Source organism: Bufo gargarizans, chromosome 8 (genome assembly GCF_014858855.1).
Source record: "Bufo gargarizans isolate SCDJY-AF-19 chromosome 8, ASM1485885v1, whole genome shotgun sequence".
Taxonomy (NCBI): Eukaryota; Metazoa; Chordata; class Amphibia; order Anura; family Bufonidae; genus Bufo; species Bufo gargarizans.
In genome coordinates this window covers 124,976,788-124,999,425 of record NC_058087.1, presented here as the reverse complement: position 1 = coordinate 124,999,425, position 22,638 = coordinate 124,976,788, and the positions used below count along the sequence as shown (strand labels likewise).

Here is a 22,638-nt window from a genome sequence, read left to right as displayed (position 1 = left end):
TCTGTTTGCCCAGGAAATGGAGTGATGCTGCTTGATGTAGTTTAATAGAGCTGTGGTGCCTACTTTTGTGTTTCCTTGCCGACGTTTTATTTTGCTCTTGCACAGTACGCACAAGGCAAAGCTTTTGTTTTCCGGCAGCACGGGGAAAAACGCCAGGTCGGTGATACTTGTGCAAGAATAGAGGCAGCTAAGTTGGACTTAACTCTGGAACGTTTTGGGCATAACCCACCCACAGTCTCAGTGGCATCACCAGATCCCGAAGCAGACCTGGCTGTTATTAGTCCTCACCCTCCCTTTCGGTTCTATCTGACTGTAGGGTATCATGGTGGGTTCTTTGAGTCCCCTCCCCTGCTTTTCCCAAACTGCCACTATTGCTGCCCCCAATACCAATTGCGCCACTACGGGGGCCACTATTACTACCACCACCAACACTGCTGTGCATGGGGTCTGCAGCCTCTTCCTCAGGGCAGTGCAACCGCTAACTGTTCTCACATAAGTCATCAACCGGGAGACTCTCTTGACTATCTGCCATAGGGCGTAGTGTTTTTTTCTTGTCACTTCTTAGGAAAAAGGAAGGTGGCAGTGCAGTCTGACAGGACTCCACTCAAAGTATGCTTTGGGGCTGCAAGGAGGAGGAGCAGGAGGAACGCTGTGATTCTGATGTGACTGAGAGGAGGAATGAGCCATCCAATCTACTATCTCATCTTCTTTCTCCTCAACTATAATGTTGCACCTTTCCAAAGCCAGCAGGGGCAACTGCAGCCTTCTACTTCAAGCCGAATAGATGGTGCTGGGTCTTTTGTTTGGAAACCTTCCATAGCCTGGACATTTTTTACCCTCTCATATAATGTTGCGCTCTTGGTGTAGAAAACATGTATATATGCTGTTAACAACCCCTAGTCCCCACCCCCCCAACAAAAAAAAGAAAGAAAAGAATGTGTGACAGGGAAACAGAGTTGGGTCTAACTTTGTTATCATTCCCAGATACTTTTGTGTGCTACCCTGTGTATTGGTGCACTAATCATGTATATATGTTGCTAGTATGAATATACTGTAATCAGTCCCAATTAAATAAATACATAATAATTGACTGGAAATGTTTTTGTGAACAAAGAAATAAAGAGAAACTGATTTAGGTTCATCATTCATCATCCTTCACAGAAACTTTGTGTGCTGGCCTGTGAATTGGTGTTGACCACCTATATGCTGGTTTAATTAAATTGAACAAGTCCAAAAAAATATTTACATTCCAACCATGTAGAAATAGAATTCACGGAAATGGACAATTGAGGTCTGATGCTGAAATTCTCCTTAACACACACAGGTATACCTTGTGTGTTGTAGTAATCACCTATATATACTGGTTAAATTACACTTAACAATCCCTAGTGCTTTTTCCCACCGACACACCATTTTTGTGGAATTGTCCAAAACGACTCTGGAAAGATTCAGGTTCATCTGCCATCCAAAAATAGGAAAGTTCGGACCAAACTCAGTTCCTTCCAAACTGGTTAACTCTTCCTTTCTTTATATAACAATGCAGAAATGTTCTGTCTAAAAATTGGAAAAAGACCCTCTAAGGTCCCCTCCGCTGAAGGTAAGTTATATAATCAACTAAAAAATACTCTGCACTAGGGTCACTAGATAATTTCAAATAGTGTTGCAAAGACAAAGTCAAAATAGTTTTCAATGAAATAAATCAACAGATGGTTTTTGTATTATTTGATAACACAATATAGTCAGATAAGAGATAGTTTGAATGGTTTAGTGGGAAGACAGGAATTAAATAAAATGGGTTGGAGAGGGGAATTTAATCACTTAGAGATATTGGAATCTGGTACACTAGGAAAAAATACTAAAGGAAATAGAATAATGAATTCAATGGATCACACATGGGGGCAGATTAAAAAATTATTGGGGATTAAAGTTTTTTTGCAATATACACCTATTTGGAAAAAAATTAATTTAAAGGAACTGCAAACGATTAGGAGTTATATTGATTGGGGAAAAAAAGGGGATAAAATATCTAGCCCAAGTATCTGAAGAAGATAAATTGAAGGACTTTAATACACTTGTTAGGGAGTTTGGAATCCCCCAGCTCAGGAACGCTTTGAGGACAGTGGTAAAGGCAGATAAATATAGAAAGGAACAATGAGACTGAATATATAAATTCACTAACGGAGGAGAAAAAAGAGGTATAACAAAAAAAAGATACAGGATATTGATGGAAGGAAATCAAGAACAGATTACAATACTTGCTAAAAAAATAAATGGGAAAAAGAACTTCAGCTTTTCTTTTCGGAAGAGAAATGGAAATATGCCCTTAGAAGTTATGCTATGGTGTCGGATAGGAGTTCACACAAAATATCACAGTTTTTTATAGTACATAGATTACATCGATCTCCTAAGATGCTAAAGAAAATGGGTGTGAGAACTTCAGATAATTTCCCAAAATGTAGGGGAGGGAACGCAGATCTAATACACTGTTTTTGGAGATGCCCCAGACTTTTTAGATATTGGAAAGAGATAGCAGTGATTGTATTTGTATTCCTGGATGTTCAGGTGTTTGAAGATCCAGTAGTTTGTATGTTGGGAGCAACTGAACATTTGAAATTAAAGAAAGAAGTACGATTGGTTCTGGGTAAAGTACTATTTCAAGCTAGACTGCTTATACTTAGGAAATGGATAAAGGAAGACCCGCCCACAGTGGGACAGTGGCGTGAAGCAGTGGTTAATCTCATTAAAATGCAACGGGTTTCTGAGTGCTATACTAAAAATTCTGAAGGACTTGATGAGATATGGAATAAATGGCCAATTTTTTTATTTATTTTTTCTCTCTCAGTTCCTCTCTCTCTCCTTTTTTCCATGGGGTGGTGGGTGGGTATTTGGGTGATAACTAATAAGGATAATATTTATTAAAGTGGTAATATGGATTGTGTTGTATTATGTTATTAATGTGATGAATGTGTATATGTTTTCAAAAAGAAAAGAATAAAGTTTAAAAAAGAAAGAAATAAATCAACAGAAATTTTCAACCAAATTTTAATGACCCGTATCTACTGAATTAGGGCTCATGCACAAGACCATATGTATGGTATTTTGTGGTCCAAAAAACACGGATCCACAAAAAATATGGATGACATCCATGTGACATCTGTATTGCATCCGTTTTTTTGCAGATCCATTGTAACAATGTATTATTATTATTATTATTTATTATTAAAGCGCCATTCATTCCATAGCGCTGTACATATGATAAGGGGTGTACATACATAATACAGACAATTGCACTAATCATAAACAAAATGAGTTACAAACTGGTACAGAAGGAGAGAGGGCCCTGCCCGTGAGGGCTTACAATCTACATGGTATGGGAGAAGGACACAGTAGGTGCGGGTTAAGTTGGTCATGGCGGTATAGAGGCAGCAGGGTCATTGGTTGTAGGCTTGTTTGAAATGGTGGGTTTTCAGGTTTCTTTTGAAGGATTCCACTGTAGGTGAGAGTCTGATATGTTGGGGTAGCGAGTTCCAGAGTATGGGGGATGCACGGGAGAAATCCTGGAGTCGATTGTGGGAAGAGGCAATAAGAGGAGAGGAGAGAAGGAGGTCTTGTGAGGATCGGAGAGTGCGTGTGGGGGTGTATCGGGAAATTAGCTCAGGGATGTAGGGAGGGGACAGGTTATGGACGGCCTTGTATGTATTTGTAAGTACTTTGAAGTGAATTTGTTGGGCAATGGGGAGCCAGTGAAGGGATTGGCAAAGGGGAGAGGCAGAGGAATAATAGGGTGAGAGGTGGATTAGTCGGGCAGCAGAGTTGAGGAAAGATTGGAGGGGTGCGAGAGTGCTAGATGGAAGGCCACAGAGGAGAATGTTGCAGTAGTCTAGGCGGGAGATAATGAGGGCATGTACAAGTATTTTCGCAGATTCAAAGTTAAGGAAAGCGCGGATGCGGGAGATGTTTTTGAGTTAGAGACGGCAGGTGGTGGAAAGGGCTTGGATGTGCGGTCGGAAGGAAAGAGCAGAATCCAAGATCACTCCAAGGCAGCGGGCTTTGTTGACTGGGGATAATGTGCAGCCATTGATCGTGATAGATAGGTCTGTTGGGGGGGTTGAACAAGATGGGGGAAAGATTATGAATTCTGTCTTATCCATGTTAAGTTTAAGAAAGCGAGAGGCGAAGAAGGATGATATAGAAGATAGACATTGTGGGATTCTAGATAGTAAGGTGGTGATGTCTGGACCAGAGAGGTAGATTTGTGTGTCGTCAGCGTAGGAGTGATATTGAAAGCCATAGGACTCTATGAGCTGTCCCAGGCCAAAAGTGTAGATAGAGAAGAGCAGGGGTCCTAGGACAGAGCCTTGCGGGACACCAACAGAGAGGGAATGAGACGAGGAGGTGGTGCGGGAGTGGGAGACGCTAAACGTCCGGTCTGTGAGGTATGATGTGATCCAGGAGAGGGCCAGGTCAGTGATGCCAAGAGATGAGAGAGTTTGCAACAGAAGGGAGTGGTCAACAGTAGGGATGAGCGAACTCGAACTGTATAGTTCGGGTTCGTACCGAATTTTGGGGTGTCCGTGACACGGACCCGAACCCGGACATTTTCGTAAAAGTCCGGGTTCGGGTTCGGTGTTCGTCGCTTTCTTCGCGCTTTTGTGACGCTTTCTTGGCGCTTTTTGAAAGGCTGCAAAGCAGCCAATCAACAAGCGTCATACTACTTGCCCCAAGAGGCCATCACAGCCATGCCTACTATTGGCATGGCTGTGATTGGCCAGAGCACCATGTGACCCAGCCTCTATTTAAGCTGGAGTCACATAGCGCCGCCCGTCACTCTGCTCTGATTAGCGTAGGGAGAGGTTGCGGCTGCGACAGTAGGGCGAGATTAGGCAGATTAACTCCTCCAAAGGACTTGATTAACTGATCGATCTGCAGCTGTGGATCATTGAGCTGCTGATCCTCAATTGCTCACTGTTTTTAGGCTGCCCAGACCGTTTGTCAGTCACATTTTTCTGGGGTGATCGGCGGCCATTTTGTGTCTTGTGGTGCGCCAGCACAAGCTGCGACCAAGTGCATTTAACCCTCAATGGTGTGGTTGTTTTTTGGCTAAAGCCTACATCAGGGTGAAGCTGTCACACCAAGTGCATTTAACCAGCAATAGTCTGTTCATTTTTTGGCCATATACAAAATCAGGGGCAAGCTGCGCCTGTCACCAAGTGCATTTAACCCTCAATGGTGTGGTTGTTTTTTGGCTAAAGCCTACATCAGGGTGAAGCTGTCACACCAAGTGCATTTAACCAGCAATAGTCTGTTCATTTTTTGGCCATATACTAATTCAGGGGCAAGCTGCGCCTGTCACCAAGTGCATTTAACCCTCAATGGTGTGGTTGTTTTTTGGCTAAAGCCTACATCAGGGTGAAGCTGTCACACCAAGTGCATTTAACCAGCAATAGTCTGTTTATTTTTTGGCCATATCCCAGTCTAATTCTGTCACTAAATCCATACCGGTCACCCAGCGCCTAAATACTAGGCCTCAAATTTATATCCCGCTAAATCTGTCCTTAGTGCTGTAGCTGGGCGAGTTATTTAGTGTCCGTTCAAGCACATTTCTTGTTCTGGGTTGAAATACAATTCCCAATTTAGCAATTTCATAATTTAGTGGTTTCTGCTATATCAGAGCTATTTGAAATCTATCCCTAAAAGGGTATATAATATTCAAGGTGCACATTGGGTCATTCAGAATAACTTCACACACACCCGCTACTGTGTATTTCCAAGTCTAATTCTGTCACTAAACCCATACCTGTCACCCAGCGCCTAAATACTAGGCCTCAAATTTATATCCCGCTAAATCTGTCCCTAGTGCTGTAGCTGGGCGAGTTATTTAGTGTCCGTTCAAGCACATTTCTTGTTCTGGGTTGAAATACAATTCCCAATTTAGCAATTTCATAATTTAGTGGTTTCTGCTATATCAGAGCTATTTGAAATCTATCCCTAAAAGGGTATATAATATTCAAGGTGCACATTGGGTCATTCAGAATAACTTCACACACACCCGCTACTGTGTATTTCCAAGTCTAATTCTGGCACTAAACCCATACCTGTCACCCAGCGCCTAAATACTAGGCCTCAAATTTATATCCAGCTAAATCTGTCCCTAGTGCTGTAGCTGGGCGAGTTATTTAGTGTCCGTTCAAGCACATTTCTTGTTCTGGGTTGAAATACAATTCCCAATTTAGCAATTTCATAATTTAGTGGTTTCTGCTATATCAGAGCTATTTGAAATCTATCCCTAAAAGGGTATATAATATTCAAGGTGCACATTGGGTCATTCAGAATAACTTCACACACACCCGCTACTGTGTATTTCCAAGTCTAATTCTGGCACTAAACCCATACCTGTCACCCAGCGCCTAAATACTAGGCCTCAAATTTATATCCCGCTAAATCTGTCCCTAGTGCTGTAGCTGGGCGAGTTATTTAGTGTCCGTTCAAGCACATTTCTTGTTCTGGGTTGAAATACAATTCCCAATTTAGCAATTTCATAATTTAGTGGTTTCTGCTATATCAGAGCTATTTGAAATCTATCCCTAAAAGGGTATATAATATTCAAGGTGCACATTGGGTCATTCAGAATAACTTCACACACACCCGCTACTGTGTATTTCCAAGTCTAATTCTGGCACTAAACCCATACCTGTCACCCAGCGCCTAAATACTAGGCCTCAAATTTATATCCAGCTAAATCTGTCCCTAGTGCTGTAGCTGGGCGAGTTATTTAGTGTCCGTTCAAGCACATTTCTTGTTCTGGGTTGAAATACAATTCCCAATTTAGCAATTTCATAATTTAGTGGTTTCTGCTATATCAGAGCTATTTGAAATCTATCCCTAAAAGGGTATATAATATTCAAGGTGCACATAGGGTCATTCAGAATAACTTCACACACCCGCTACTGTGCATTTCCAAATCTAATTCTGTCACTAAACCCATACCTGTCACCCAGCGCCTAAATACTAGGCCTCAAATTTATATCCCGCTAAATCTCTCGTTACCGCTGTCCTGTTGTGGCTGGGAAAGTTATTTAGTGTCCGTCAAAGCACATTTTTTGTTCTGGGTTGAAATACAATTCCCAATTTAGCAATTTCATAATTTAGTCGTTTCTGCTATATCAGAGCTATTTGAAATCTATCCCTAAAAGGGTAGATCATATTGAAGGTGCACATAGGGTCATTCAGAATAACTTCACACACACGCTTCTGTGCATTTCCAAGTCTAATTCTGTCACTAAATCCATACCGGTCACCCAGCGCCTAAATACTAGGCCTCAAATTTATATCCCGCTGAATTTGAATACAATACATTGGGCCAAATAATATATTTGTTGTTGTGGTGAACCATAACAATGAGAAAAACATCTAGTAAGGGACGCGGACGTGGACATGGTCGTGGTGGTGTTAGTGGACCCTCTGGTGCTGGGAGAGGACGTGGCCGTTCTGCCACATCCACACGTCCTAGTGTACCAACTACCTCAGGTCCCAGTAGCCGCCAGAATTTACAGCGATATATGGTGGGGCCCAATGCCGTTCTAAGGATGGTAAGGCCTGAGCAGGTACAGGCATTAGTCAATTGGGTGGCCGACAGTGGATCCAGCACGTTCACATTATCTCCCACCCAGTCTTCTGCAGAAAGCGCACAGATGGCGCCTGAAAACCAACCCCATCAGTCTGTCACATCACCCCCATGCATACCAGGGAAACTGTCTCAGCCTCAAGTTATGCAGCAGTCTCTTATGCTGTTTGAAGACTCCGCTGGCAGGGTTTCCCAAGGGCATCCACCTAGCCCTTCCCCAGCGGTGAAAGACATAGAATGCACTGACGCACAACCACTTATGTTTCCTGATGATGAGGACATGGGAATACCACCTCAGCATGTCTCTGATGATGACGAAACACAGGTGCCAACTGCTGCGTCTTTCTGCAGTGTGCAGACTGAACAGGAGGTCAGGGATCAAGACTGGGTGGAAGACGATGCAGGGGACGATGAGGTCCTAGACCCCACATGGAATGAAGGTCGTGCCACTGACTTTCACAGTTCGGAGGAAGAGGCAGTGGTGAGACCGAGCCAACAGCGTAGCAAAAGAGGGAGCAGTGGGCAAAAGCAGAACACCCGCCGCCAAGAGACTCCGCCTGCTACTGACCGCCGCCATCTGGGACCGAGCACCCCAAAGGCAGCTTCAAGGAGTTCCCTGGCATGGCACTTCTTCAAACAATGTGCTGACGACAAGACCCGAGTGGTTTGCACGCTGTGCCATCAGAGCCTGAAGCGAGGCATTAACGTTCTGAACCTGAGCACAACCTGCATGACCAGGCACCTGCATGCAAAGCATGAACTGCAGTGGAGTAAACACCTTAAAACCAAGGAAGTCACTCAGGCTCCCCCTGCTACCTCTTCTGCTGCTGCCGCCTCGGCCTATTCTGCTGCTGCCGCCTCGGCCTCTTCCTCCGCCTCTGGAGGAACGTTGGCACCTGCCGCCCAGCAAACAGGGGATGTACCACCAACACCACCACCACCACCTCCGTCACCAAGCGTCTCAACCATGTCACACGCCAGCGTTCAGCTCTCCATCTCACAAACATTTGATAGAAAGCGTAAATTCCCACCTAGCCACCCTCGATCCCTGGCCCTGAATGCCAGCATTTCTAAACTACTGGCCTATGAAATGCTGTCATTTAGGCTGGTGGACACAGACAGCTTCAAACAGCTCATGTCGCTTGCTGTCCCACAGTATGTTGTTCCCAGCCGGCACTACTTCTCCAAGAGAGCCGTGCCTTCCCTGCACAACCAAGTATCCGATAAAATCAAGTGTGCACTGCGCAACGCCATCTGTGGCAAGGTCCACCTAACCACAGATACGTGGACCAGTAAGCACGGCCAGGGACGCTATATCTCCCTAACTGCACACTGGGTAAATGTAGTGGCAGCTGGGCCCCAGGCGGAGAGCTGTTTGGCGCACGTCCTTCCGCCGCCAAGGATCGCAGGGCAACATTCTTTGCCTCCTGTTGCCACCTCCTCCTTCTCGGCTTCCTCCTCCTCTTCTTCCACCTGCTCATCCAGTCAGCCACACACCTTCACCACCAACTTCAGCACAGCCCGGGGTAAACGTCAGCAGGCCATTCTGAAACTCATATGTTTGGGGGACAGGCCCCACACCGCACAGGAGTTGTGGCGGGGTATAGAACAACAGACCGACGAGTGGTTGCTGCCGGTGAGCCTCAAGCCCGGCCTGGTGGTGTGTGATAATGGGCGAAATCTCGTTGCAGCTCTGGGACTAGCCAATTTGACGCACATCCCTTGCTTGGCGCATGTGCTGAATTTGGTGGTGCAGAAGTTCATTCACAACTACCCCGACATGTCAGAGCTGCTGCATAAAGTGCGGGCCGTCTGTTCGCGCTTCCGGCGTTCACATCCTGCTGCTGCTCGCCTGTCTGCGCTACAGCGTAACTTCGGCCTTCCCGCTCACCGCCTCATATGCGACGTGCCCACCAGGTGGAACTCCACCTTGCACATGCTGGACAGACTGTGCGAGCAGCAGCAGGCCATAGTGGAGTTTCAGCTGCAGCACGCACGGGTCAGTCGCACTACAGAACAGCACCACTTCACCACCAATGACTGGGCCTCCATGCGAGACCTGTGTGCCCTGTTGCGCTGTTTCGAGTACTCCACCAACATGGCCAGTGGCGATGACACCGTTATCAGCGTTACAATACCACTTCTATGTCTCCTTGAGAAAACACTTAGGGCGATGATGGAAGAGGAGGTGGCCCAGGAGGAGGAGGAGGAGGAGGAGGAAGAGGGGTCATTTTTAGCACTTTCAGGCCAGTCTCTTCGAAGTGACTCAGAGGGAGGTTTTTGGCAACAGCAGAGGCCAGGTACAAATGTGGCCAGCCAGGGCCCACTACTGGAGGACGAGGAGGACGAGGATGAGGAGGAGGTGGAGGAGGATGAGGATGAAGCATGGTCACAGCGGGGTGGCACCCAACGCAGCTCGGGTCCATCACTGGTGCGTGGCTGGGGGGAAAGGCAGGACGATGACGATACGCCTCCCACAGAGGCCAGCTTGTCCTTACCCCTGGGCAGCCTGGCACACATGAGCGACTACATGCTGCAGTGCCTGCGCAACGACAGCAGAGTTGCCCACATTTTAACCTGTGCGGACTACTGGGTTGCCACCCTGCTGGATCCACGCTACAAAGACAATGTGCCCACCTTACTTCCTGCACTGGAGCGTGATAGGAAGATGCGCGAGTACAAGCGCACGTTGGTAGACGCGCTACTGAGAGCATTCCCAAATGTCACAGGGGAACAAGTGGAAGCCCAAGGCCAAGGCAGAGGAGGAGCAAGAGGTCGCCAAGGCAGCTGTGTCACGGCCAGCTCCTCTGAGGGCAGGGTTAGCATGGCAGAGATGTGGAAAACTTTTGTCAACACGCCACAGCTAACTGCACCACCACCTGATACGCAACGTGTTAGCAGGAGGCAACATTTCACTAACATGGTGGAACAGTACGTGTGCACACCCCTCCACGTACTGACTGATGGTTCGGCCCCATTCAACTTCTGGGTCTCTAAATTGTCCACGTGGCCAGAGCTAGCCTTTTATGCCTTGGAGGTGCTGGCCTGCCCGGCAGCCAGCGTTTTGTCTGAACGTGTATTCAGCACGGCAGGGGGCGTCATTACAGACAAACGCAGCCGCCTGTCTACAGCCAATGTGGACAAGCTGACGTTCATAAAAATGAACCAGGCATGGATCCCACAGGACCTGTCCGTCCCTTGTCCAGATTAGACATTAACTACCTCCCCATAACCATATATTATTGGACTCCAGGGCACTTCCTCATTCAATCCTATTTTTATTTTCATTTTACCATTATATTGCGAGGCTACCCAAAGTTGAATGAACCTCTCCTCTGCCTGTGTGCTAGGCCTAAATATATGCCAATGGACTGTTGCAGTGGTGGCTGACGTGAAGCCTCATTCTCTGCTATGACATGCAGACTGATTCTCTGCTGACATGAAGACAGATTCTCTGTTACGGGACCTCCCTCCTCTGCCTGGGTGCTGGGCCTAAATATATGCCAATGGACTGTTGCAGTGGTGGCTGACATGAAGCCTGATTCTCTGCTATGACATGCAGACTAATTCTCTGCTGACATGAAGCCAGATTGTCTGTTACGGGACCTCTCTCCTCTGCCTGGGTGCTGGGCCTAAATTTATGACAATGGACTGTTGCAGTGGTGGCTGACGTGAAGCCTGATTCTCTGCTATGACATGCAGACTGATTCTCTGCTGACATGAAGCCAGATTGTCTGTTACGGGACCTCTCTGCTCTGCCTGTGTGCTAGGCCTAAATATATGCCAATGGACTGTTGCAGTGGTGGCTGACGTGAAGCCTGATTCTCTGCTATGACATGCAGACTGATTCTCTGCTGACATGAAGCCAGATTGTCTGTTACGGGACCTCTCTGCTCTGCCTGTGTGCTAGGCCTAAATATATGCCAATGGACTGTTGCAGTGGTGGCTGACGTGAAGCCTCATTCTCTGCTATGACATGCAGACTGATTCTCTGCTGACATGAAGCCAGATTGTCTGTTACGGGACCTCTCTGCTCTGCCTGTGTGCTAGGCCTAAATATATGCCAATGGACTGTTGCAGTGGTGGCTGACGTGAAGCCTGATTCTCTGCTATGACATGCAGACTGATTCTCTGCTGACATGAAGCCAGATTGTCTGTTACGGGACCTCTCTGCTCTGCCTGTGTGCTAGGCCTAAATATATGCCAATGGACTGTTGCAGTGGTGGGTGACGTGAAGCCTCATTCTCTGCTATGACATGCAGACTGATTCTCTGCTGACATGAAGACAGATTCTCTGTTACGGGACCTCCCTCCTCTGCCTGGGTGCTGGGCCTAAATATATGCCAATGGACTGTTGCAGTGGTGGCTGACATGAAGCCTGATTCTCTGCTATGACATGCAGACTAATTCTCTGCTGACATGAAGCCAGATTGTCTGTTACGGGACCTCTCTCCTCTGCCTGGGTGCTGGGCCTAAATTTATGACAATGGACTGTTGCAGTGGTGGCTGACGTGAAGCCTGATTCTCTGCTATGACATGCAGACTGATTCTCTGCTGACATGAAGCCAGATTGTCTGTTACGGGACCTCTCTGCTCTGCCTGTGTGCTAGGCCTAAATATATGCCAATGGACTGTTGCAGTGGTGGCTGACGTGAAGCCTCATTCTCTGCTATGACATGCAGACTGATTCTCTGCTGACATGAAGCCAGATCGTCTGTTACGGGACCTCTCTGCTCTGCCTGTGTGCTAGGCCTAAATATATGCCAATGGACTGTTGCAGTGGTGGGTGACGTGAAGCCTGATTCTCTGCTATGACATGCAGACTGATTCTCTGCTGACATGAAGCCAGATTGTCTGTTACGGGACCTCTCTGCTCTGCCTGTGTGCTAGGCCTAAATATATGCCAATGGACTGTTGCAGTGGTGGGTGACGTGAAGCCTCATTCTCTGCTATGACATGCAGACTGATTCTCTGCTGACATGAAGCCAGATTCTCTGTTACTGGACCTCTCTCCTCTGCCTGTGTGTGTGCTGGGCCTAAATATATGCCAATGGACTGTTGCAGTGGTGGCTGACGTGAAGCCTCATTCTCTGCTATGACATGCAGACTGATTCTCTGCTGACATGAAGCCAGATTGTCTGTTACGGGACCTCTCTCCTCTGCCTGGGTGCTGGGTAGTGTTGAGAGCGAATATTCGAAAAGCAAATTTTTTTCGCGAATATCGCAACTTCGCGATTTCGCGAATATTTCGAATATAGTGCTATATATTCGTAAAAACGAATATTCGTTTTTTGTTTTTTCCCCCCCCCCCACAAAATTACAGTACACATATAATTGATTGTTTCCCAAAGGTCCAACAGCTCAGATCTTACTCACATTGCCTAGAAAGTGATTGAGGCGCGAATCTTCGTAAGGCGATTTTATTAGCGCACATGCGAATATCGGCACGTCCCAGAACAGAGGCAAAGGGCTTTGCATTCATACATTAGTGAATTGAGTTGCGAATCTTCGTAAGGCGATTTTATTAGCGCACATGCGAATATCTACACTTGTCCCAGAACAGAGGCAAAGGGCTTTGCATTCATACATTAGTGATTGAATTGAGCTGCGAATCTTCGTAAGGCGATTTTATTAACGCAAATGCAAATATCTACACTTGTCCCCAGAACAGAGAGGCAAAGGCCTGTGCATTCATATAGTATAGCACCATATTCGCGAATACGTAGAACTTCGTAAAATTCGATTTACGAATATTCGTATTTTTTATTTTACTTTCCACCTTACAGATTACATTGATCTGTACTCTGTCAACTACTGTCATCACCCCCCACTGTATCTCGATTGATTCCCAAAAGTCTCACATTCCCTAGAAAGTGATTGAGGTGCGAATCTTCGTAAGGCGATTTTATTAGCGCACATGCGAATATCTACACTTGTCCCAGAACAGAGGCAAAGGGCATTGCATTCATACATTAGTGATTGAATTGAGTTGCGAATCTTCGTAAGGCGATTTCATTAGCGCACATGTGAATTTTGCATAGCATATGTATTATGCGATGCGAAAATTTGAATTATCGCATATGCGAAATAATAACGAATTTGAATAATCGCGAATATTTTACGAATATTCTTTCGAATATTCACAAAATTTCGCGAATTCGAATATGGGACATGCCGCTCAACACTAGTGCTGGGCCTAAATTTATGACAATGGACTGTTGCAGTGGTGGCTGACGTGAAGCCTCATTCTCTGCTATGACATGCAGACTGATTCTCTGCTGACATGAAGCCAGATTCTCTGTTACGGGACCTCTCTCCTCTGCCTGTGTGTGTGCTGGGCCTAAATATATGCCAATGGACTGTTGCAGTGGTGGCTGACGTGAAGCCTCATTCTCTGCTATGACATGCAGACTGATTCTCTGCTGACATGAAGCCAGATTCTCTGTTACGGGACCTCTCTCCTCTGCCTGTGTGTGTGCTGGGCCTAAATATATGCCAATGGACTGTTGCAGTGGTGGCTGACGTGAAGCCTCATTCTCTGCTATGACATGCAGACTAATTCTCTGCTGACATGAAGACAGATTCTCTGTTACGGGACCTCTCTCCTCTGCCTGGGTGCCGGGGCCTAAATATCTGAGAATGGACTGTTCCAGTGGTGGGTGACGGGAAGCCAGATTCTCTGCTATGGAACCTCTCTCCAATTGATTTTGGTTAATTTTTATTTATTTAATTTTTATTTTAATTCATTTCCCTATCCACATTTGTTTGCAGGGGATTTACCTACATGTTGCTGCCTTTTGCAGCCCTCTAGCTCTTTCCTGGGCTGTTTTACAGCCTTTTTAGTGCCGAAAAGTTCGGGTCCCCATTGACTTCAATGGGGTTCGGGTTCGGGACGAAGTTCGGATCGGGTTCGGATCCCGAACCCGAACATTTCCGGGATGTTCGGCCGAACTTCTCGAACCCGAACATCCAGGTGTTCGCTCAACTCTAGTCAACAGTGTCGAAGGCAGAGGACAGGTCAAGGAGAAGGAGGACAGAGTATTGTTTCTTGGTTTTGGCTGTGAGTAGGTCATTGGTGACTTTGGTAAGGGCAGTCTCGGTCGAGTGGTAGGGTCGGAAGCCAGATTGTAAGCGGTCAAAGAGGGAGCAGGAGGAGAGGTGGGAGGACAGTTCTGAATGGACATGTTGTTCAAGTAGCTTTGAGGCATACGGAAGAAGTGATATGGGGCGATAACTGGACAAGGAAGATGGGTCAAGTGAAGGCTTTTTGAGGATGGGTGTAATGGTAGCATGTTTAAAAGCAGAGGGGAAGACACCAGAGTTTAGTGATAGGTTGAAGAGATGAGTTAGGGCTGGGATAAACACTGCAGTGAGGTTAGGGATGAGGTGGGATGGGATCGGGTCAAGTGCACAGGTGGTCAGATGAGATTTGGAGAGTAGAGTGGAGAGTTTACCTTCTGTAATGGTAGAGAAGTGGGTTTTGGGAGAAGAGGACTGAGCAGTTGTGTAGAGGGTCTGTGGGGACTGTGTAGTAAAGCTTTCTCTGATGTGGACTATCTTTTGTTTGAAATATTTGGCAAAGTCCTCAGCTGAGAAGAGAGGAGAGGGTGGGGGCGCTGGGGGACGGAGAAGGGAATTAAAAGTGCTAAAAAGTTGTTTAGGGCTGTGTGACAGGGAAGATATGAGAGATGAGAAGTAAGGCTGTTTTGCATCAGCGAGTGAGGATTTGAATATGAGGAGGGATTGCTTGTATGCGGTGAAATGATCTTTAGAATGGGATTTCTTCCATCGCCGCTCAGCAGCCCTGGAAGCTTGTCTGAGTTTTTTGGTCAGGTTGGTGTGCCAGGGTTGTCTGTTGATTTTCCGGATTTTGTTGTGTGTGAGGGGGGTAACAGTGTCCAGAGCTGTACTTAATGTGGTGTTATATAGGGTGGTAGCAGCTTCTGGGTCTTGGAGGCAACAGATGGTAGAGAGTGGGAGAAGAGAGTCAGAAAGCAAGCGAAAGTCAAGCTGTTTGAGGTTCCTGCGGGGGTGTGCTAGTGTGTGGACCGGGGGAGCTGCAGAAGAGACCAATGAAGAGAAGGTGAGTAGGTTGTGGTCGGATAGGGGGAGAGGCAAATTAGAAAGGTTAGATAGGGAGCAGAGGCGGGAAAAGATCAGATCCAGAGTGTGACCATCTCTGTGGGTGGGAGCTGAAGACCACTGTGATAAGCCGAAGGAGGAAGAGAGCGACAGGAGTTTAGAGGCGGCCGAGTGGCATGTGTCAATAGGGATGTTGAAGTCGCCCATGATGATAGTGGGGATGTCGGCAGAAAGAAAGTGTAGTAGCCATGTGTTAAAGTGGTCAAGAAATGTATATCATTGTCCACAAAACGGACAAGAGTAGGACATGTTTTATCTACGGAATGGACATACAGATGCGGATAGCACACGGTGCATTTTTTGCAGACCCATTGAAATTAATGGGTCCACATCCTATCCGCAAAACAGAAAACAGAACAGACACAGAAGCAAAATACGTTTGTGTGCATGAGCCCTCATACTAACATAATGCTGTCAGTATAATTCTGTAGAAGTAAGGTCATGCAGAGACACACAGCATTATATATCAATATCATGCCTTGCACTCCTGAGAAACGTGCAGTGTCCATAATGGGGAATCCCACTCACACACCGAGAGTGATTCCCGCACAGGACACACTCATCTGAAAAAGTCCTTAAAGGACTTTTCTTAAATGAATTTAAATATTTGTCTTTAAATATGTAGGGACTGTAAACCTAAACTGAACGTGATTGAGTATATCCCTCGACCAGCTATTAGCACGTAAATATTCAAACACACATATGTGAAATTCATGTAAAGAAATTCTGAAACAGCTAAGGCCATTTAGATGTTGACTATTCTAACAAAGCCATGATAATATTAGTTGCACTATTATAAATGAGGTGGTATTTTTTTTTGTTTCTAAAAAAATATTGAATGAAAACATAGGGGGTTATTTACAAATAGATATGCGCCAAAGGGGATTTGCGGCTTCTTCACAAGCCACGCCATGTATGCACGTTCTAACAAAAAGGGAGGTATGGGCAGGGAAGGGGGCAGTCCCAGTCGGCCGATCACATTTAGCATTTTTTCCACCTGTTTTAGGTGAAGAAAATTATCTAAATCTACACCAGCAAGGGAGGTGGTGTAGATTTAGGCTGGTGATGAATGTGCCTAAGTTATGTAGAGGCTGGCGCTTCTAAGTAACTTTGGTGCATTACAGACAGCGCAGGGTTATAAAGACTTGCGTCTAAAATGCCAGGCTTAATAAATGACCCTAATACTTTCTTAGAAAATATTATACAGAAAATGCATAACATTAACACAGCTGTGCATTACCTTATTGATAGTAATACTCTTTTCACTGGGAGCCAAAAAATTGCAATAATATGCAGGAAAAAAACAAACATTACACTCTTATTTATAATTCTGGATATTATCATTTTGGCGGAGATTTGTCAAAACTGGTGTAAAGAAAAACAGCCTTAGTTGCCCATAGCAACCAATAAGATTAAACCTTTCATTCTTCAAAACATTTTTGGAAAATGAAAGGTGGAATCTGATTGGTTGCAATGGACAATTAAGCCAGATTTCCTCTTCACCAGGTGATTTATCTTCTACTTTGTTTTATTTCCCCGATCTATCACCTACATTCTACTAAGGGCTTGTTCACACAAACTTTTTTGCATTCCGTATACAGGCCGTTTTTTACGTTCCGTAAAAAAAGAAACGGAATGTACTCTGTGAGCATTCTGTTTCCATATGTCTGCATTTCCGTTCCACTACATTTTGAGTCTTGTCCTATTATTGTCCGCAAATCGTTCCGAGGCTCCATTCAAGTCAATCCGTATGTCTTCTGTATCCGTTCCGTTTTTGCAGAACCATCTCTTGAAAATGTTATGCCCAGACCAATTTTTTCTATGTAATTACTGTATACTGTATATGCCATACGGAAAAACGGCACAGAAACGGAAACACACGGATCCGTGAAAAATGGACCGCAAAACAATGAAAAAGCCATACGGTCGTATGAACAAGCCCTCACAGATATTTATTTAGGATTTTACAATTTTGCATATTCACCATTATTATTTTCATATGTAACAGTTAAGAGTACAAACAACAACTTGAAAAGGGGAACTACAGGTAGACGGGAGCAAATTCAGCTGAGACATCAATTTCCACACATTTTCTAATATGTTTTTTCAATCCAGGCATCTGAACCAGGGGCGTAAACATAACTAACACTAAAGCAGCCATAAAGGCTACTGCGGGGCCCAAAATGTTAGGGGAATCCCACCTGGAACACAATAAAAAGAGTGGAGGATGTGCAGCATTAGGCTACTTTCACACTAGCGTTCGTCGGTCCCGCCCTGATGCCTCCGTCCAGCCCTGATGCAGTCTGAATGGAGCGGATCCGCTCAGACTGCATCAGTCTGGCGGTGTTCAGCCTCCGCTCCGCTCGCCTCCACACGGCCAGGCGGACAGCTGAACGCTGCTTGCAGCGTTCAGCTGTCCGCCTGGCCGTGCGGAGGCGAGCGGATCCGTTCAGACTTACAATGTAAGTCAATGGGAACGGATCCGCTTGAAGATGACACCATATGGCTCAATCTTCAAGCGGATCCGTCCCCCATTGACTTTACTTTGAAAGTCTGAACGGATCCGCTCAGGCATCTTGCGCACTTAGAAATTTTTCTAAGTTATTAATGCAGACGGATCCGTACTGAACGGAGCCTCCGTCTGCATTAATATGATCGGATCCGTTCAGAACGGATCCGATCAAGCGCAAGTGTGAAAGTAGCCTTACCCTGTCAGGTCAGACAGTGGTACTTTTTTAAACAGATTTAGGCCTCATGCACTCAATTGTGTGTATTAAAGCATGTCAGGTTAATGCTCAATGGGGGGGGGGGGCGGGGGGGGGCTGTTTAAAGGTTTGCTATGGGACCAGGCCTTTCCTAGTTATGCCCCTGAACCAAAAAAAATAATATATATATATATCATGACGGATGCTGTAGAACAACTGGTTATGATGAAATTGAGGAAGCCCAATGTAAACTAGTAGATTTGGCATCAAGTTGACGGCAGCAAATATGAATGAATCCATGGACGGGATTGTTATATATAGCAATCAACATGCAGCAAAAGATTAAATGCGTGAACCTTCTATCAAGTATTTGTCTACAATAGAGCCATACTACCTTTTATTTACTTGTAGATTGTACAAATGAACAAATATTGTCTCATTTTCTGTAATATATCTAACAAAGAATAATATGATGAATAGAGAAGGAAATGAGAGAGTAACTGCCAGAAATATTACCAGACATCCTCTGCGTCTTCATCGCATTCTGCACCAAACTGACAGATGTCACAAGTCGACGTCTCCTTTTGACTTGTTTCCCCAGAGCCTTCATTTGCTGTAAGACACAAACATGAACATGGTAAGCCATGTAGCTGCTAAGTGGCTTTCATCTGTCTAGCTCTATATACTGGGAGTCTGGGACTGCAAAAACTGGATCAGTAATTTATTCTTTACGAAACTGCACATTTTTGTAAGGCCTCTGTCACACGAATAATACGGATTCTCTCAGCGTTTGCAAGTTCAGTCCGTTTTTCCTGCCATGGTGCAATCAATTTTTTATGCTTTTGAATTCATCAAACTGGTGGAAAGTAGAACTGGCTTAGTTGGACACTTTTCCAAAGGAGATGTCAAAAATGAAAGTAGGAATCTGATTGGTTGCTATGGGCAACTAAGCCAGTTCTACTTTTGTGTACGGCTACACTGTCATGTTTCTGGATATGATTTTGGAAGTCAAAATTTAGGAATGAATCATAAAAGGAGAGAACGTATAATGGTATAAAGGACAGATATGACGTCTCTTATATTTTAATGCACACCTGGTTTTGGTTTTCAAAACTGCATGTGGAAACCTGACAGTGTGACTGTACCCTTATCAAAACTGGCATTCTCACTTGACAGTCTTGATCCCCTACGCACTTGCGAGAGAAGCGCCTGATTTATTGAGACAGGTGCCTCTTAATACATTTATTGAGACAGGTGCCTCTAAATAAATTAGGTGCATCTCTGGCACCAGAAACTGAAGTCTTTGCAACTAAGGAAAGTGGCGTAAGTTATAGTAAATCCATCCATATTAGTGTAAATGCACTAATTGTGTCTCGTGGCTCATATTTCTGCTTTTACTAAGCTCAATTTATCAGTTGTTCTTAACCACTTCCCAACCACCTATTGATTATAAACATCCTGCACGGTCAGGTCTTCCACAGACTACAATCAGCCCTGCACTGAGGCTGTACAGTGCTGTATATTGCTGTAAGCCTCTTTGGGGCTATATTCCCCGCCTAACGGGCTACTATGTCTGCCCCAGTTACAGGAGAAAACAATAGTAAGTTAAATGTCCCCCAGAGGTCTTGTATGACCTTATGGGGGACACATCAGGTGAACAAAAATAAATAAATTACATTATCAAAATGATGCCAAAATAAAGAAGTGGTATGGTGAATGCTAATTAATAAGTATTTTATGATGTATCAATATCTGTCTGAGGCCCCTTTCACACGGGTGAGAATTCTGCTTGGGTGATATGCGTGAGGTGAATGCATTGCACCAGCACTGAATCCGGACCCATTCACTTCAATGGGGCTGTGCACATGAGCAGTGTTTTTTACGCATCACTTATGCGTTGCGTGAAAATTGCAGCAAGCTCTATATTGTGCGATTTTCATGCATGGTTGCTAGGTGATGATCGGGATGGGCACCCAATCTTTATTATTTTCCCTTATAACATGGTTATAAGGGACAATAATAGCATTCTTAATACAGAATGCTAAGTAAATTAGGGATGGAGGGGTTAAAAAAATAAAATAAATTAAACTCATCTCATCCAGTTGTCTTTTTTCTTCTTCTTTGAGGACCTGGGAGAAAATAACCTTTGGTGACGTCACTGTGCTCATCACATGGTCCATGTGATGGACCATGAGATGAGCGCAGTGATGTCACCAAAGTTTTTTTTACCCAGGTCCATAAAAAATTAGAAAGAAGACAAGCAGGGCTGCGCGAACAAGTGGATGAGGTGAGTTAAATATATTTTTTTAACCCCTTCATCCCTAATTTACTTAGCATTCGGTATTAAGAATGCTATTATTTTCTCTTATTACCATGTTATAAGGGAAAATAATAAAATCTACACAACACCGATGCCAAACCCGAACTTCTGTGAAGAAGTCTGGGTTTGGGTCTGGGTACCAAACATGCCAATTTTTCTCATGCGTGTGCATTTATAAATAAATGTAAAACATATTGACTCAAATTTACCATTAACAATGTGGCATTAGAATACAATCTCTGAATGGTTTGGTAAAAGCTTTCCAAAGTTATTACCACATTAAGTGACATACAGGTGAAACTGGAAAAATTAGAATATTGTTCGAAGTTCATTTATTTCAGTAATACAACTTAAAAGGTGAAACTAATATATGAGGTAGACTCATTACATGCAGAGCGAGATATTTCAAGCCTTTATTTGTTACAATTTGGATGATTATGGCTTATAGCTTATGAAACCCCCAAATCACAATTTCGAGGTACCCTTTGCTCATGGGATATGGATTAATTAGCTGACTAGTGTGTGACACTTTGAGCCTAGAATATTGAACCTTTTCACAAAATTCTAATTTTAAGCTGCATTAATGTGATTCCTTTTAATTTGCATTACTGAAATAAATGGACTTTTGCACTATATTCTAATTTTTCGAGTTTCACCTGTATGTCAGATTTGCTAAATTAGGCCTGGTCAGGATGGAGGCAAATGGTCCAGTCTGGAAGTGGTTAAAAAGATAAGTCATTTAAGGCTGCATTCACACGTCCGTGGAACACGGTCCGTGTGATACCAGCCTGGATTTCTTCAGGAGCGCACGGCGTTATTTGTTGCTATGATGCCGTGCGCTTCCTGCTGCCGCCGCAGTACTGTGATACACTGGTATGTGTGAATGCAGCATTATCAATATGTTTTCAAATGTTATGTAAACATCCCAACAAGTGACTTTTTCATTTGATAATATAATGGAATCTGTACTACTTTCCCGATATTAAAGTTCCTCCTCCAAGTTTTATCCCAGTCTCTTCACCGACTGTATGGGACTCCTGTCTACAACATGGCAAGTGACAAGACTTGTCCATTAGCTTCCTCTATTGAATAACACTGTACAAATGCTTGTTGCTAATGCTGTCCATAGTGTTATTCTTTGGAGAGCGCTGATGGATGGGCCTGGTAATGTGCCGATTATATAAATTGTAGCCACTCTTAGTTGAAGGGGTTGTCTTGTTTCAGGAGAAAATTGGACAACACATGTGATCTGCCTTCAGTAAAGAATAGATCATTACTTACCCAACAGATCTTGCATTGTCGCTCCAGTTCTCCCAGCTCTGTTTACCCTACTGCAGCAGTGATGTCACACTGACAATATGTGATCACTGCAGCTAATCACTGGCCCCTTTGGTGCACTGCTGAGGCCAGTGATTGGCTACAACAGTTAGATGTTATTGGTGTGATGTCACTACTGCAGCCGGGTAAACAGAGCCTGCTTAAGGAACCAGAGCAGCAGCATTGATCTATTCTTTATTGCAGATGGATCACATCTGTTATTCGCTTTCCTCTAGAAACCGGACAACCCCTATAATGGCTTTCTACTTTGGCTTTTAAAAGAGATCCTGGCAGGGGATCCTCTCTGATTAACCCCTTGAACTGTAAATACAGTCATAGGTATAGGAGCAAAAGTGGTACTAGTCGCACCTAAACTTGGGGATCAAAGGCTGCTCTGTCATACAATATGCCAATCATAACAATGACATATTACAGATGGAGGGTTCTGATACGGCTTTTGGATTGTGTCCAACGAGCTTCAAGCTACACCTAAAGGTGTTTTTTAACTTTGGTCTTTCTTACAGCAACTA

At 44.7% G+C, this 22,638-nt stretch overlaps 1 protein-coding gene across 1 annotated transcript in view; it reads right to left on the bottom strand.

Moving 5' to 3' along the window:
- The window catches only part of TMEFF2 (transmembrane protein with EGF like and two follistatin like domains 2), a 1,197,396-nt gene that overhangs the window by 623,264 nt on the left and 551,494 nt on the right, over nt 1-22,638 (bottom strand). The window contains exon 5 of the mRNA XM_044303870.1: nt 18,988-19,084. Within this exon, the coding sequence (XP_044159805.1) occupies nt 18,988-19,084 (97 nt within the window). The remainder of the gene's footprint in view (nt 1-18,987; nt 19,085-22,638) is intronic.